At 32.3% G+C, this 18168-nt stretch overlaps 1 protein-coding gene across 1 annotated transcript; it reads right to left on the minus strand.

Moving 5' to 3' along the window:
• Positions 1–423: 423 nt before the first annotated feature.
• Positions 424–17836, minus strand: LOC140048652 (uncharacterized). Its single transcript, XM_072093422.1, has 3 exons — positions 17601–17836; positions 3367–3480; positions 424–2607 (listed from the first exon to the last, which is right to left on the minus strand). The coding sequence occupies exons 2-3, from the start codon at positions 3478–3480 to the stop codon at positions 1609–1611; spliced, it is 1113 nt and encodes a 370-aa protein (XP_071949523.1). The 5' UTR covers positions 17601–17836; the 3' UTR covers positions 424–1608.
• Positions 17837–18168: the final 332 nt, after the last annotated feature.

Consider the following 18168-nt stretch of genomic DNA (forward strand, 5'->3'; position numbering starts at 1 on the left):
ATGTAGATTGTGACATTGTGTTTACAATCAGTGAGTAATTTACGGAACGCATTCTGGACAAATCAAAGAAAGGTGTGAATAAATAGATTGATAACTTGATTACTATCAACTGACATTTAAGGATATAAAAATAGGATGAGACACAAACATGACACGCGCGTTTAAATGATGATGATTTAATGACACGCGTCACGCGACTACGCAGCTATCGAGTAAAAGAAGTTATGCGCGCGCACAGAAATACATGCGCAGAATGATTTTTAGACTCAATAGTTGCAAAGTCGCCTGGCATGTCGAGACACCAACACACTTATCCGTATTTGAACACAAATAGCGAGTTTGGAAAAACATGGTTGTCAAATCAACTAGTGTTCAATCGCTCTGTTCAAGAACGAGTTTCATAATAATTTTGAACCAATCACAAACTAGTAATGACTTTTATTTTCTCAGCGTATATTTACATTATGCACTCATTACTATTCAATCATTGTTAATACTCTATAATATAAGAAAATAATTCATTATACGCATAAAACAGATAACACATAACGAAAATAGTAGTTTTCTGTATCAATATAATATATTTATATAATAGTATTATTTCAAAAAAATAACACTAATAAATTAGGAAAAAATAATAAAAGTAACAGTATTTTTTAATCTTGTCTATCGATTGAATATTGTTGTTTATCATTGACTATAACACTAGGCTAATTGGTTTTCTACAGTCAGAACGATTTAATGGATATTCTATCTTTGATGATGAACAAGAAATTATCAAATTCTGTACTTTTCATTTAATACTTTTAATCATTTGAAAATAAATACAATTTTGGAAAATAACATATAGTTACACTGTCTTATTAGCTCCATGGCGTGCCTTGTTAGATTGGCTTTATTTAATACTGAAGTGCGCGCGGTTATGTCAAAGTTCATGACATACAAACACAACCAGCACATACAGATATGACGTCACCTACAGTAATAATATACTTGGATAATTTAATTGATATTTCATAAACATTGTTTAAATTTACCAAATTATTTTACATTTGAAAATTGATTGATTCCAAACATTGGGCCTGCTTGATTCCTCTCTGGACGGAATAGTCGCTATTAGTCCGGATAGTCACATTAGTTACGGTACCGTAACCCAGTAACCTGTCACGTAGACGTCACAACGATTACTCCAAATACGGAATTTAATCTAAATTTTACACAATCAAGATGGTTAGAAACGAATATTAAACGAAATTATTTATAAACTGGATGCATACTTATCATTAAATGAGTTTGAAATATCTGACAATTTTTCAAGATAAAAAATAATTGATACTATTTTGTTCTAAAATACAATAATCATATATTAATATTGTAAAAAATAAATCAGTGAACAAGGTGTTCACAATTTCCATTTGGCGGTATGAAAACCATACTTCTACCGACTTTAAGAAAAATAAGTCTATCTAAGTTGTTGATTTCATCACTAAACATTATAGCTCCAATTTTGTTGAGGCTCCTCTGATCTTGTACCGAAGTGGAGTGATCTAAAGCAAGGCACGTTTTTCGTTAGGACACTCGGAACTTGTCTAAATTTAAGAAGTGATGTTACATGTCTGCCCAAGTCGCTGCTCTTTTTCCAAAATACAGACCTTTATGAAGAGCTGCTGGCGGGAACCTTCTCACTGATGTTTTTGGATCCGCTGAACGTTTGGTTTCGGTTTGCACGTTTTCTTCTTCATCTTCATAATCCGGTACAGATGACATCCTCTTGCCTGCTCCGAAGTTATCCCAAATGTTAGAAGGTGTTTTACCGTTTCCAGGATATACTGGACGCTGAAACTTAGCTTTTCTCTTTACACTTGAACTAGATTCCAATTCTTGCAACTCCGAAACTTCAGCTTGATTTGGTATATCAGTGTCATCGTAAATCACATTATTCATGTTGTCTTCTATCCTTTCTCGGTTTCCATCACTTAGAACATAATGTTTACCTTCATGTTCTACTTTGTTATCATAGTAATTGTTTCCCATATGTCGTTGAACGTCATTTTCTCCCAATTCTCTTCGGCCCATAATGAAATCACTTATACGTGGATCTCGTTTTCCCATTATATAATCCGATAAGCGTGCTTCTCTTTTGCCCATCATAAAATCGCCTAGTGCATCTCTTTTACCAAACGTAAAGTCACTAAAGCCTGGATCTCTCTTTCCTAGCATAAGGTCGCTCAGTCGCGGATCTCTCTTTCCTAGCATGAGATCGCTCAGTCGCGGATCTCTCTTTCCAAGCATAAGATCACTCAGTCTGGGATCTCGTTTTCCTAACATCAGGTCACTTAATCGAGGATTTCTCTTTCCGAGCATGTAACTACTAAAGCTTGGATCTCTCTTACCCAACATAAACTCACTTAAAGCTGGATTTCTTTTTGATGCCAAATGTGCAACTGCAGGATCACGAAATTGATCTTCAAGTTGGTAACCATTCGCTGGAACTCTTTTTCCAAAGTATAGACCTCGATGTAAGACTGGTAATGCTCTAATCCAGTTGTTTATTGGTTCTGAACTAGTATTAGCCTTCTTTGATGGAACACCTCCGCCATGTGGTCTCTGTAAAAGATCATCAACATGTTAGGAAAATGTGGTTTTTTTTAACCATGTGAACAGTAATATGTAGTCTTACATTCTTATGATTTTAAGCTACGTTCACATATAGAGCAGGGCTACGTTAGGGTAGAGTACGCTTTGTATGGAATAAGTGTGAACGGTTCAATTCTAAAACACGATATCGATTTTGTAAAAGGCCACTAGAACGGAATCCGGGCTCAATGTGAACGGACTATTAAAGATTTAGACAAACATAATTAAAAGAAAGTTCATTATAAATTCATTGACTTTTAATTTAGCGGCAAGCTGTCTTATTTCATGTTTGCTTTCGTAACCCACGAATGTTGTTTTGATAATTTTAAATATCAAGACATTAATTAGCCTATAACTTGAATACCAAACACTCTCCGTGGGCTAGTATCGGATTCGTTTCAAAGACTATTGCGGCGCCTCTAGGGGACTTAATGATACTATATATTATTCTTTTATTTAATAAAATTATTACCAATATTGCTACTGCAACCTTGTTATTATTTTTAACTTAGGCATGTTATTTTAAATATTCAGCAGGGAGTTTAATAAATTGCAAACATTGGCGAAACTGTCTACACTATGCCATTTTAATCCGGGCTAGAAAATGTAAAACGTCTCAACATGAACACATTGAGTCGTGGTTAGAACAGTCAACTACTTTTTTCCAATAATTATGGAATTTGGGTGTCAAGATTGTACTTTGTTTTGAAGACAGAATACAATACTTACATTATAACGAACACCTCCCTCTCGAATGTTGTCACCTGTATGACCCTGTGCCAATAACGAGTGCTGGAAAAGGAACCATGTCAACAGGAGGTACAAGGGGGGCTGACTGAACATCTGGAAAAGAGAAGACATTTTGAGTAAAGTCCAAATGTTAGGTGTTTCAAAACATTAACAAATGTACATGCCTATTGTATTAAGACCATAGAATAGCACGTCATTTTAAAATATGCATCCTCGCATGTGGAGTATGTGAAAATAAAGAATTGAATTAAAATATAGGTATATTGAAACATTCTAAATACATTATAAACACTAAATATTCTCTACAAGGAATGTAATTACTGTTCTTTGAAAAAAGTCCATATAGTGTGATAATCGACCTTATAATGAACACAGACTGTTTACAAAGTAATTCGACAACCTAAGTCTTAGCGTATTACAACGTTTGTAATTTCCTTACTACGGAAAATACATCATTAAGTCAATTGTTGGACAAACTCGTTTGTAAAATTGTCTCTCCATACCTAACAGACCACTTCCGGTCACTTACATTATAATAGTTCATTAATTGCGTTAATGTACCATCTTGTATATAGCTACAGAGAGACTTAACTAAATGCACTGAATGATCACAATTGTTAACAGTCTTGAATAATTAAATTTCCTTATAATAGTGAAAACACAGAAACTAAAAACACAATGCTATGGGCAACAGTCGTATGGATTAAATACCAAATAAACAATTCAATCAAAACGTAATATAAGCTTTCAGAAAAAAAAAATACAGTTAATTCGTCAGGTTTAGTGGGAGCGTTGTGTTATTTAGCTGCCTATATAAACCGGACTGAGCCCAACCCAATTAGGTTATAACAATTCCAACGATCTACATCTTATTTATCCAAACATCGAGAGAAGGGTCTCTGTTTGTATAACCTTCTTTGCAACGTATTGGGGGATATTTAAACATTTAATTGTCCTTAGAAAACGAAAATGATATTTTGAGCATCAACTTCTCCGAAACAGAGGATGGAATTCGAATGTAAACGATTGAAACTCTCACATTTGATGTTCATATTCTTTCGACGTGTTATGTTCATTATTAACTCACACACAATAATCCATACCAATGCTTAAAACCAGCAGCCTAATACCTTATTTATGCCAAGTACTTAATTTATCTCGTAAAACTATACGCGAATAAGCTTGCATGTACCATGTGACCACCTTCTCAAGAAAAGAATGGATAACATTAATTGAGCCTATGAATGGAATTGAAAGAAACGGCAGATAACAAATCAGCATTGTCACTAATTGCAAAATATTTTTCAACTTATAAAGAGAGAATTATGATAAATAAAGGACATGTTAACTATGATATGCATTCTAAAGCCTCACGCTCGAGTGGAAATCAATAAACATCACAAGTATATTACTTTTTATATAAATACACATAGAATAGTGAGGATCTAAAAAAAAGAGTATTAATATACTCGAATTGTACACGAATATACTCGATCTGTACACGAATATACTCGATCTGTACACGAATCGACTGCTCATCTGGGCCCAAGAGTATTAATATACTCGATCTGTACACGAATATACTCGATCTGTACACGAATATACTCGATCTGTACACTGAATCGACTGCTCCATCCGGCCCAAGAATATTAATATACTCGATCTGTACACTGAATCGACTGTTCCATCTGGGCCCAACTGATGCATGTTCAATATCAAACAAACTGCCGTAATGTCCATTCATTATGAATATTATTACAAAATTATAAAAATGACTAATCATAAAATCAAAATTACTTATTATGATTATGCAATAACTTAATCAACAGATAACTAATAACTACACTGTACTCTTTCTAGCGATATTAAAACTTCAAATGAACGCAATTTAACTATGGGGCAAATCGATTTCTGGCACCTCTTAAATTTGTAATGTATTTCAACATGTTTTTTTAACAATGCCGGTCTGATGAATAGTTTCGGCCTATATAAATTTATAAATAAAAACAAAATCGATTTTGAGCAGGTGACGGAGAGACACACTCCAGTTGATTAACTAAGATAACATGATAGCATTAAAATAGATGAAAAGATAATACACTAGTACAATATACAACAACCCACATAGGCCTAATACCACAGTGGCGCGAATAAGTCAACGCGCGCGTATAAAAGTCCTTACGATCAGTCGCGCGTATTAATTTATCACTTTTTGTGATATCAGGCTGCTGGATGACCATGACGTTATTTACTTTTGATATACTGTAGCAGACTATCAGATTACAGAAATAAACTTAAAGCATATCACTTTACCATTCTCAATTTTTATGTATTAATAAACTATTGTTCAAAATGGGTTTGGAAAGGAATACCGATTCTAGTCTAGCATTACTCAACAATAATGTAGTCAAAGGAAACGTTGAGCAACGAAACGTTGAGCAACTACGAGGTGTAAAACATTGCCTAAATAATTATAGTCTGGAGGACCAAACTTAAATCTGGAAGACCAAACTTAAAGCATTGGCGTCCTCCTCACACAATTATATTATATTGTGTGAAACAATAAACTTGAACTTGAAATAGTAATGTTGATTATTTACCCTGTAAAATTAATATTAATCATTCGATTTGTTGAAAAGTCTCATTATCATTTGAACTTCCAAAGAAGGCAATGGAAATATATTGAGATGGTTCATATCATAGCATATCAGACGTACGAAACATACCACGCGTAAATGATTTACTTTACATTTTGAAAATCAAATACACGTTATATAAGCGGAAAATAGTTTCTATTTATACATTAAATAGTAATTGATGTTGCATCTGATGTTTTATACAAATTATTATTTCTATCCTTTTATTGGATGTGTTCCATTATCATAAACATTTCATTTGTATCTGAATGTTTCAGTAGTAAAAACGTAAAGACTGACAGACTGGAATTACAGCTGTAATTTTTCGTATATTCCATTGCATTAAAAAATGTCATAAGCTTTTTTTTATATGAATTATTGATCGAATTGTCTCTGATGACGTGTTATGATTCTAACTTTCATGTCAATGTCTTCAGTATTAATTCTATATTATCTTTTCACATATCTGTACAAATAAAGGAATAAACATATTTGAGAATAATGTTTGTCGTTTAAGGTGTGACAGGCATGTTAGCATTCTACGTGGTTTGTTTGTAGTACGCTTTGATTTAATCACAGAATAATAAAACAGCTAAAAACATCTTCTCATTATAAAAACATATTATTTTTGTTTTAAATGTCATGGAGATTGGTATAAACATAACATACTTCTTTTTTTTACATTTTTTCCAAAGATCAAACTGCTTTACCAGGACAGGAACATTACTATATTTCGAAAAAAGGGAGTTTTTATGTAACTTTATGTTAAACTTGTCACCGACTAATGGTTAAACAATTGTTAAATAAAGGATAAATCAATACTGTAGACATTCAATAAAGATATCAATTTGGCACTGGTCTTTTAAACGTACAGTACAACTTTTGACAAAGTGCATGAACGTTTGAGTTCAGCCAGCAACTCTAGATGTACACTCATTGCATCAAAATTGAATAAAGTTTAGTATTATAAATTATCTATCTGAATAAGCCATCACTGTCAAATCTATCAGGGCTGCGAATAACGTTGATTTAATGGGATTACGGTGAGATTTTTATTTTCACATCCACTTTCGCATCATGATGAATGTGCGCAATACAAGTTTAAAAAATCACTACAAAAAGTAGGTCTACAATTATATCAACAATTTCCTTTAATAAAGACGAAAAACTACAATGTAAAACATAATCAATTTCCATTTTTTAATTTATTATTTAATTACGTTTTATAGTACTTATCCTAATGTTGTTATTTATCTTAAGCTTTGTCTACACTAGCAAACCAGTTTGACAAAAAAAGTATTATGTGCCCAAATATGGTGGTGATATGACATCCTCATGTCCATTATTATATGGGCACATCACATTTTCGGTCATATAAAGTTTTCTAGTGTAAACAGAGCTTTATCTCGAGGGCCATTTTATTTAAAGCAATAATTGAAATAATACGGAATATTATTAGTTTACAAATTGTACGAAGTTGAAATTACCCCTGCACCACCGTAAGCCAGATCTGAATGAATTAAATGGCTGTTCATTAACAAGAATCTAGTCTTGACTTAACTTTTCTTACAAAAGGTCTTTGACATTTTGACTGATTGCTGTCGATGTATTTGGCTGTTTGCCATGCCATTGAACGATATTAACCAAGATTGGATTATATAATGTCTTATAAACATTTCAACGGCTATCCGATGCCAGATTTGTGAATTTTAAAATAGGTCAATTCTGATTCATGAATTCATATAACTAAAGATAGGATTTAATATGTCATGTTGTAAAATTACAATTTCAATAACCAACAGTTCCGATTTCGTATTGTTTTCCGTTCAAAACAAACATTATACATAAATGTTTCTTAGAGACGGGTAGAATGTATCGTTGACTTTGTTTAATCCTGAGGAAATCGAATAATGTATAACAGTAATTCCACCTTAATTAATCATGAAAATCAATACACTTACAATTCAATCAACTTAATTCGACGTGTAACATGTCAATAGTGAGAGAGGACTTAGAATGTAAAGTAACTCAGTAATGTTGGCATTCATTAGGCTCTACCCATATTCATTTACATCATGATACTAATCACTAATGTGAGTATTATAGATATAACAATATGTGTGCATATAAAGTCTTGGTGTTCTAATTACACATGGGTTTCACTGCATCTTTCTACTCCAACTTTGCTCAAATCTGTTGGATATTGCACTGGAAAACAACATTTTGATTGATATCCAATGTTATAATTCTACACTACCTTAATCAGTTATTGCTATATGTATATTTAATAAACATGTAATCTTTCAATTAAATCATTTAAATTGAATGAATAATGTTGACAACAATTAAAAAGGCAAGAGTCAAGTTAAAAACATTAGAAAAGAAACATGCTAACTGTACTTTGTAGAGGCAAGCCTATTATATGCCTGCTACTCACTTCTACAAAGAATGTGTGTCCACTGTCTACTTTTACCAATACTGTACTACCAACCATCCTACTAGGATATCTCGACAGCCCGCTAGCAAACACTGCATTGGTGACTGGCTAATAATACCAATTGGTAATTGTGGCCATTTCAAATCTTAATATATTTTATAGAATAAAAATCTGACAAAACAGACAGTTTCTTATAAATGTTGTGCCTGAAGCCAATGATAATAGTCAACAAGATATAGCACGAGGTCATATCATTTAAAAATCCATTATTCATAATAGAGATCCCGATCTGTGGCAATTATAAGGAATCCCATTTGAAGATCTATAAATCGATGTAAAGAAGGTTGTTTGTTGCTGGGTTACATTTACCAAAATGATACATTACAAATCCAAATATTGAATATCAGCGCGAAAAAAACTTGCACTTATATCTTTGAAGATCATTATACAGATCGCATCGGATATACACTTTGAGTTATACACATCATCATTATATAAATTACCAATAACATAGTATAAGCTCAATAATGAAGACAAAGTATCTGTTAATAACAGAGAACTGTTAAGAAAGGTGTACATGAATAGACAGGAGATACAAATGCAACATCATTGTGTTTTGGAATTACTATTTGAACAGAGTGCTACTGTTTTTTCGTTTATTCAATAAATATTCTCCACACATATATTAAAAATACATAACAATAATAATTAGATGGTAATTAAAAAAACATATGTGTGAAACTTTACGCCTAGTCTTCCAGAAATAAATGAAGTAGTACAACTACTGCCACTGTGACTTCCACTCACCATGCATGTTTTGTTGTACAAGTCAGATAGGAGTATAATGAGTTTCTGGTTTTTTACTCTCACGTTGTACACAGTATAATCTATATACATTTCAGAAAAGATACAAACATAAAGGAAACAAACGTTTGACATAAAAGTTACTAAAGCTTGTTTCCCACTAGAACGTAACGCAACGACGTAAACGCAACGCAAGCGTTTTAACCAATGACAAGCGAAGTTATAGACAGTTAGCAATCACAAGCGAATAAGCCATCGCTTGTGATTGGTCAATTCACTTGCGTTGCGTTACGTCCTTGTGTTGCGTCGCTAGTGGGAACCACGCTTTAGTAATCAAAACGTACTCCTATCTGAATCTAACGCTACTACTTTCGACGACGAAGAAGAAGAAGAGCTCGTTAGATTTATGGAAGTTAGCATTTATATTACTGTCCTTAATTGAATGTACAATTGCCATGGGGTTCCTTGGTTATAACCTAACAACTTTCATGCTTTTAATTTTATGCGTTTATGAATTAATTATTTCCATTTCGACAAAAACTTCGTTCAACACTAATATTAGTACCGTCTGCGGTATCGTCAATATGTGTGAGTTATATATCTGTGTTTGGGGGCGTCCGGCAGTGATACGAAGTCACGCTACATTTATTATTACGATTTGTGTACGCGCGCACAGTCAAACACTCGCGGTATTACAAGTTGTTAATAATTAACAACATGTAATAAAGTACATTATTTTCTAAAAATAATGTAACGGTAATGTCACAACGTTGTTGGGATAACGCTACATATAACTTTATGCGATCAGTTTATTATTTTGTAAGTACAAGTCACTACATTTACATAATACACTAAAGTTCACATATTGAGATAGATCATGATTAGAGATAGCTCTCGTTATCATAGTTAATTATACACTATCAAACACTATTCTATTTCGCTAACATTTTTCAATTTAAGGTCATCATAGTTCGTATAGGAATAAGTATGACAATACTTATTACGAACAAAGTCTTAAACGATATCATTTTATTTCGCAAAGATAGTATTTTTAATTGGAAGCCACTTAGTTCATAAATAGAAATAATTAAGATGCTATTAATTTCAAGAACGATGTCTTTGGTGACTTCTACACACGTTAAAAACGATATCATTTTTAATGATAAAGTTATTGGCACGTTGTGCTGTTAAGTACATAGCTAAAGGCACTAGAATAAGTAGAACACAAAGTTAAACCTACAACGTTCAAGTGTTTTCATCAACCCGCTTTTTCTCTATGTCGTTAAAATCGAAGCATATTACTCGCTCCTTAACATGACTAAATCCTTATTTATTTATAATTTAGATACAAAGTTTACGGGGAAATCTCCAATACGGTATTGTTATCGTATATTTTGATTGTAAGAATAATTAATAAGATTTGAATGAACGCTTAGTGATACGGTCAGCGTATTCTGATTAATTGTACATTTCATGGTGTGTTTGGAATGCATCGTTATTCAAAACAGAACAATTCATTCTAATTATTGTTAATACTTCAACCGTTTGTTGCGATTAAGATTGAAAATCAGAAAAAAAAACCAATTATTGAAACGGTACACCACTATGATAACATAAGTTACTTTGACACGCTTGTTCATGTTGTAAAATGTGATATCATAACATTATACAGTAACGTTAAATCCATATGACGTTAATATCTGGGACTCTTGTTGGTGTCACATGATATTACAGAGAAGGTCGCCTGCGCGCGCGTTTGTTCAAACACACTTATATATTATTGGTACGTTTTTTGTACGCGTGCGCGCATGCTATCACAGTGTTTCTTCGCGGTGTGTAAGGCAATTTAGATTGCCTTGGTTATACTGTTATTGATGATAAAATAAATTAAATAATATTATAAGATGATATTGATATAGTTACTTTAAACACAATGCCGACTTCTTGTATATCATGTGATGTATTATTTATTGGCGTTAAGAAACGGATACACGCACAAGTTATCCCCTTGCATGTACAGACTTACGGGTAACACCAATTATAATGATATAGTGTCAACCTATAATATCGTATGATAGATGATTGGTTTTAATGGACTTAATACAATGCTTCAGTACAGAGCGTAGAAGGCGATGTATTACAATGACAGGCTTTGAAGGGATTGTGGCATTTTACGAGCAAGCAATACGCCGAAAATGCGATTATTAAATATTCACATTCCTTTATTTACTTAATAAAAAATGGACAATATAAAAGTTTGCCGTACAAAAGATTATAGCCTATTGGTCAACCATCTTTGTTTCCAGTTAGCAACGAAGTAATTAGAACAATCGCAGCGGTGATGGATAGTCCAACTGATTCTGATTGGTCAAATTGCTTGCGCTGTTGCGCGAAAGCTCTGCATCGAGTTCTTGTGAGGAGAACTAAAGCTTGGTTACCACTAGTATAGACTCAACGCATGGACGTACGAGCAACGCAAGCAAGTTTAACCAATGGCAATCGACAGATAATAAATAGCATTGTGTTCCAGGAGGAAATAAGCAGAGTTACATATTACGTAATATAGTATAGCAATGTTTTGATCTTGGCGTTTTCAAAAAACGAGAACAATTTGTAACAAAAATAAACATACTAGAGTAACTCGAGTGTTTTAAAAAAGTTTAGTCTTTTTTAACATGCTAAGCACGCTTCTTTAGTATAGAATGTTGGCTTAAATCATGTTCCACGGCTGCTGAGAGTATAGTGTTTCATAATAACATTTATAAATCTCTAATTGCTTATCCCATTTACACAATAATATTCATGAAGGAATATAGCTTATAAATCGATTTACTAAAACGCTCTTATCACAGTAATTCATTAATGTCCTTTCAACAGTAAATGTTTGTATTAATCTTTGGCAAACTAAACCTTAATTCCTATTTGGACGCAACGCAACGAAGTAGGCGAGCACAACGCACGTGAGTTGACCAACCACAAGCGACAGTTGGGATGATGCGTCGTGATTGGTGGATACTTGCGTCGCGATAACGTCATTGTGTTTTGCATCCAATTAGACTAGAATCAAGTTTACGATTTTCCAAGTTCAATTTTCAACACAAATGCAGGGGGTTTTATCCTTAGGCAGGTATACTGTATGAAATATATTTTGTACTTATAGTCTTATACAAATTTAAATTTTTATTATTCATTTTCGCAATTTGTCTATATGGCAGTGTGTTATTGAAAATCATCATAATAATAATAATAAGATTTTTATAGCGCACATACCACTCAAGAGTGCTCAAGTGCTCAATTTCAAAACTATATAGAATAATTTAATATTATTCAAGTATAATAAGCATTTGCCATAATTCAATTTTCTGCCAGATAAAAGCAATGTGTGGTTAAATATATTCAGAAATCATATTCGGTAGCAGTCGCAGTATATACAACAACACGGTATTGAAACTCATATTGGTGTAGTTGTAGAACTTCAAATAGAAACTAAACAAACACACGCACACACAAAATGTCTAATATTGTCTCAGAAGACCGATTATGTCTTTTACCCGCCATAGCTGTTCAGCTTTCCTGGATCCGCCCCTGCAGAATCAACGTAAATAATAGACACAAAGCAAAGCAGGCGTCATCTGTGCTCGAGTAAACATCAAGTTTACTATAATGATACTATAATGTGAATTCCCTTGATTAATTAATAGTACCTCACCAATGGAGTATGATCTTAGATTTAAAATTGTACCTAAGTATCTCTTTATCTATCATGATATCAAAAGTGCAACATCGTCATAAAGATCATTAGTTTGATAAGAATTGCGTACGCGTACAACCATAGCGCGTAATTGTCGATTCAAGGCAACAGATCATTAATGATAAGAACCGCGTACGCGTACAACCATAGCGCGTAATTGTCAATTGAAGGCAACATTTTTATATATAGGACAATTATGTTGTTGTTCAAATGATTTTCCAATTCCATGAGGACATAAACTAAAACCCTGACGGATTGTTTCATAACACAAATGAGATTTGAATCTTACTCAACATATTCCAAACATGATGTCTGTGATAACATTAATGTCATAGAACCGTAAATAAAAGTCACATAATATTAATATGCAGACATTTACAGACACAACGCTTTGGACGTTAATCACATTCTATTCAATTAATGGACCCGTAACCTAGGTTACGAGTGTTTTAAACGACACCAAACAAGAGTAAAGAAAAAGACAACGATAATGTTGACAATAGTGGAAGTGTGAGGTATACGTGTCATGGTTGCCAGCAACGGATAAGACAGACAATTTGGATTTATTAATTACACATATAATTCAAAACAATTAGAGAGATAGAAGTTGAAAGGACAATGTTTGATATTCCAAATTGTAGAATTCTAATTTATTACAGAACCAAATATGAAGTAATGACATCATTTCATTTATAACGAATCAAATAAGGTTATGTAAATCAGAATTAAATGAAAACTGCATTGTTTGTTTGTTTTGATGTAGTTCTACTTACATACAATAAAAACTACACGATGTGTGTATATAATGGTTTGCGTTGTATCACGAACAAACGAAACGCAAGAAAGACGCGCAACGCACATGAGTTGATCGTCACAAGCGAAAACCGTGTCGTCATTGGCCAACATTCTTGAAAAAAATAAATAACTTTTAATCCAAGAAAAAAACGACGATATCGTTTTGGGTGTTTTACATTAATACAATACATAAATATTGTTAAATTAGATTAAAATTGTAATATTTTAGGAGCAAAAGTGTGTGAAGTCTACATAACCCAAATACGTAATCCGATAAAACGAAATTAGGAGAAGAATGTAACGATATTGTTATGGTGTTTTCCTTGCTATCAAATTGAATTTACAATACATAAATATTGTTAAACTATATTTAAATTTGTATTTTAGAGAGCAAAAGTGTATTAGTCTACAAGACTCGAATACGTAATCCGAGAAAAATTAGGATAAGGATGTGACGATATCGTTATGGTGTTTTGCTTGATATATCAGTAGCGTTCAAGATCAATTGAGAAGAAGGCCATGTTGCAATAGATCAGACAATTAACAAGCAGAATCCATTAAAATGATTCAATGTAATCACTTTGTTAAGTACTTGCTTAACGTGTTCACCCATACTTAAGTTATATAATATTGTACTTACAAAGTGGTTTGATATTGTATTTGAATCGTTAGCATTGGCAACCTCTACATTATGCTCTGTAATCATTAAACTGATTACCAGTCATGCAACGAATTTAATGAGTGCGTTCGCAAATAGTACGATTTTTGTACACGCGCGTCGACTTTGTGGTCAGTGCATGATGCCTATCAACATGATGGTGGAATGAAAGACGATATTTACTCATGATAACACAAAATTATAACAATAGATGACATGATTATAATCACTACTTAATATAGGTGATATTTGTAGAAATCAGATCGTCTGATTAAGAATGAGATACCGATCTTTTATCAATATGTGTCGCCGCAGTTTAAAATTGTATTTTTAAATTTCATGGAAAAAAAATCTGTGGCTTATTGCAAAACAGCAAAGAAAGAAAAAGTTATAAACATCTGTATAAGTAGAGAAAAACATAATAATGAAAACGTTACATAGAAGAAGAAGAAGAAGAAGAAGAAGAAGAAGAAGAAGAATATAAAGATAGCATACATTTATTACAAAACTATGCAAAAATAAAAGTGGGTGAAATCCACACAAAAGAGAAAAAAAAGACACTTTGAAACACAGCAAAATTAACATCAGACCATAATATTTAAAGATTTATTGTTCCCCTGAAAACTAATTTTAATTTTTTTTGTTAATATACCATTTTAATGTTACATAATTAGTTATCGGCTTTGACCAAAAATTGGATCGAAACAAAATGTATTTATCTGAAAAACTGTAATTTAAAGCACAAAATGGTAAAATTGGCTGCCAGCCAATGAATTCTTGGTTGAATTTAACCATTTAAAATGTTATTTTATAAGTGAAAACATATTTCGTTCTGTTTTTTCTTTTTTATGGAAGTGATTAACTTGATTAAAACTACAAAATAACCTAATCAAAGTTTAATCTAATTAATCTTCATTTTCAATGTTTTTGGGGGACAATACATCTTTAACTAGTTTATATACATGATTATTATATTTTCTTGAAAACATTGGCAACTACTTTAGTATGCTCATCATAGACGTTAGTAAAAACATTATCGTACACTTGGGACTCAACCAATTCATTATCGTACACTTGGGACTCAACCAATTCACTTGTACGTTGACGGATATCATTGTGCAGGTTAATCATATACTCTTTCTAAACTAATTTATCCTCTTTAAACGGTAATTATTACCAAAGGTGCATCTTATGCATGATTTCAGGTAAATTTAAACATTTCAAAATTAACCTTACATAATCATGTCGCATACTGTAAGTTTTTAGTATTATTATGTTGATGGTTAAAAGATGCTGCTAATGCGTGTCCCGACGAAATATATAATTTTATCCAATTGTATTCTCTGTTCCATAAGTATAATATTTGTTGGGGGTGGGGGTGGGGGATGGTGGGCGTCGGTTTAAAATATGATTATAACGATTCATGTGTAAAAAGTAAACTATACTATATGCCTATTAATTCCTCATTACTTTTATAGTAATTTTAAAATGTTTTCTATTTAATATGATGTTAAAAGAAGAAAATAAATGTTTATTGAAAATTACAAAAATAAAAATAGTATATTATATACGGGACACATTACACACATAAAATAGTGGTTCAAATACAATGGGTTAGTCGCTTTATATGCACTGCCTAATTTTGGGATTTCAATATGTATCTGTTTGACTATAAATACACACAATTAAGAGACATCAAAATATTATGCTAAACACCTTGTATCGGAGGAATTCATCCCTTCATGGTATAAACAAATGTGAGATTAATAATATATTTAATTAATTTTCGGACCACTTGAAATAGTATCTAATCGAATTATTTATTCCGCAAACATTTAGTTCTTTATATCAAATTAAATTTGCAATATATAAATATTATTAAATTTATGATTTAAATTTGTACTTTTGAGAGCAAAAGCGTTAGTCTAAAAAATCGTATAAATTATCTGTCAAGAAGATCCATCTTTGAAATAACAAATAGAATTTAAATTTACTAATCCGTTAAGTGAATCAGTCTTAAAACATTATCTTACGATATTATCTTAAAATTAGTTTATACCAAGTTCGTGCCAACAGAAACAAATGAAACATGTAGTTACCGCATAATTCGTCAGTCATAAAACTAAGACAACATTTAATGCACGCGCTCAAACGCTGGCAATAAACAAACGGCTGTTTTACGCGCGCGTCAACATTGTGTGTCTAATAAAATGAATTTATCTGGTAATATACAAATTGACTGATTCAACTACTGTAATCGCTGATTTCAACTTACGAAACAGAAATGAGGACAAATTACCTAATTGGTTAAAACTAAACCAATAATGACATTTAACATGAAAGAAAAAAAGTTGAGATTATGGTCAATGTGGAGGAAATATCCTGAAATCTGACAAACATCAAATATTTCATCTAAAAAGAATAGACAACATACTAAACGCAAACATTGCTAAAAAAAAACAGTTTTTGAAAACTACAACATTAATTACAATAACAACCATCATTTATGACCAGCAGTTACGTAAGAATATAGCCTAGTCAATCACTTATCGTTTGTACAAATCATTAAAACAAAATGTAGGTAAGTCTAGGAGGTACGATATTTCTTATTTTTCTGAAAGGTACCCAGATAATAAATACAAAAGTGAATTTAAACTTCAAATCTGTGTTAACAATTACCTAGAATATGTTTTGACACTTGATAAAAAATCGTTTCTTACGAAGAATTAATCGAATTCTAAAATACCGGTAAGAAAAGAGTCAAAGAAAACCCAAAATAATAAAGAATATTTTAATAGTGGCTTTCAGTTTCCAAACTTCAATACAAGAACAAAACACATACCTAAATACTGACCACAATAGAATTAGGTTCAGTTAAAATCATGATAGACAATACAAAAAATTAACAAATTTAATTAGATTGGATGTATATTGGTAATTGGGAGAAGCTAAGTAAATTCATAACCTTTTTTTACCCTTTTTTTCTTACATTTTATTGTATATAGGCCTAAAAAAGTTCACAAAAATAAAACTTTCGACAACAATAAATATATACCGTACTCCTAAAAATGTTTGCCAAGTCTTAGAAATAAAACGATTTTGCTTAAGTTGGTAACATTAGGTCGTTCTTACCTGTATAGCTAATTCTAACGCTATTAGACGAGCTGATATTATTGTCACCGGTTTTTTTTAGAAGGAAGTGTGTTTCTTGCGAGGCTCTCTATCCCGTTGTATCGTCAGTATTTATCACTTTCTAGACGTGGCTTGTAAAGTAGTAATTGCAACGTCGATCATCTAAGTGTATCGAATCGGTGACTTAATTCTTGAATACTTGACGACTATCATATGCCTTCTAACGTATAGTTTTCATTACTCCGACTGGTCAATTGTATCTTAATTGTAACATGGGCGGAGGAAGTGCGCAATGAGAAACTGCGCATACTTCTCCACGATGAAGTACATGCATTGCTTTTGGGTAGAATTAAGATTCGCGCAGATGAAACGAAAGAATGGTGCCGGCCGTTTTAAGTATTTTGCTCTTAAATGTACTGATGAATAGGTTATAGTTATTCTGTCGGTTACGATATTTAATAGGCAGTGTACAGTATATATTTCCATTGATTCGCATATTAAATAAGAATGTCATATCTTACTTGACTAAGTCCGTCATACAGAGATGACGTCGTCTTGCTCGGTTTTA

This window comes from Antedon mediterranea, chromosome 5 (assembly GCF_964355755.1).
Source record: "Antedon mediterranea chromosome 5, ecAntMedi1.1, whole genome shotgun sequence".
Lineage (NCBI taxonomy): Eukaryota > Metazoa > Echinodermata > Crinoidea > Comatulida > Antedonidae > Antedon > Antedon mediterranea.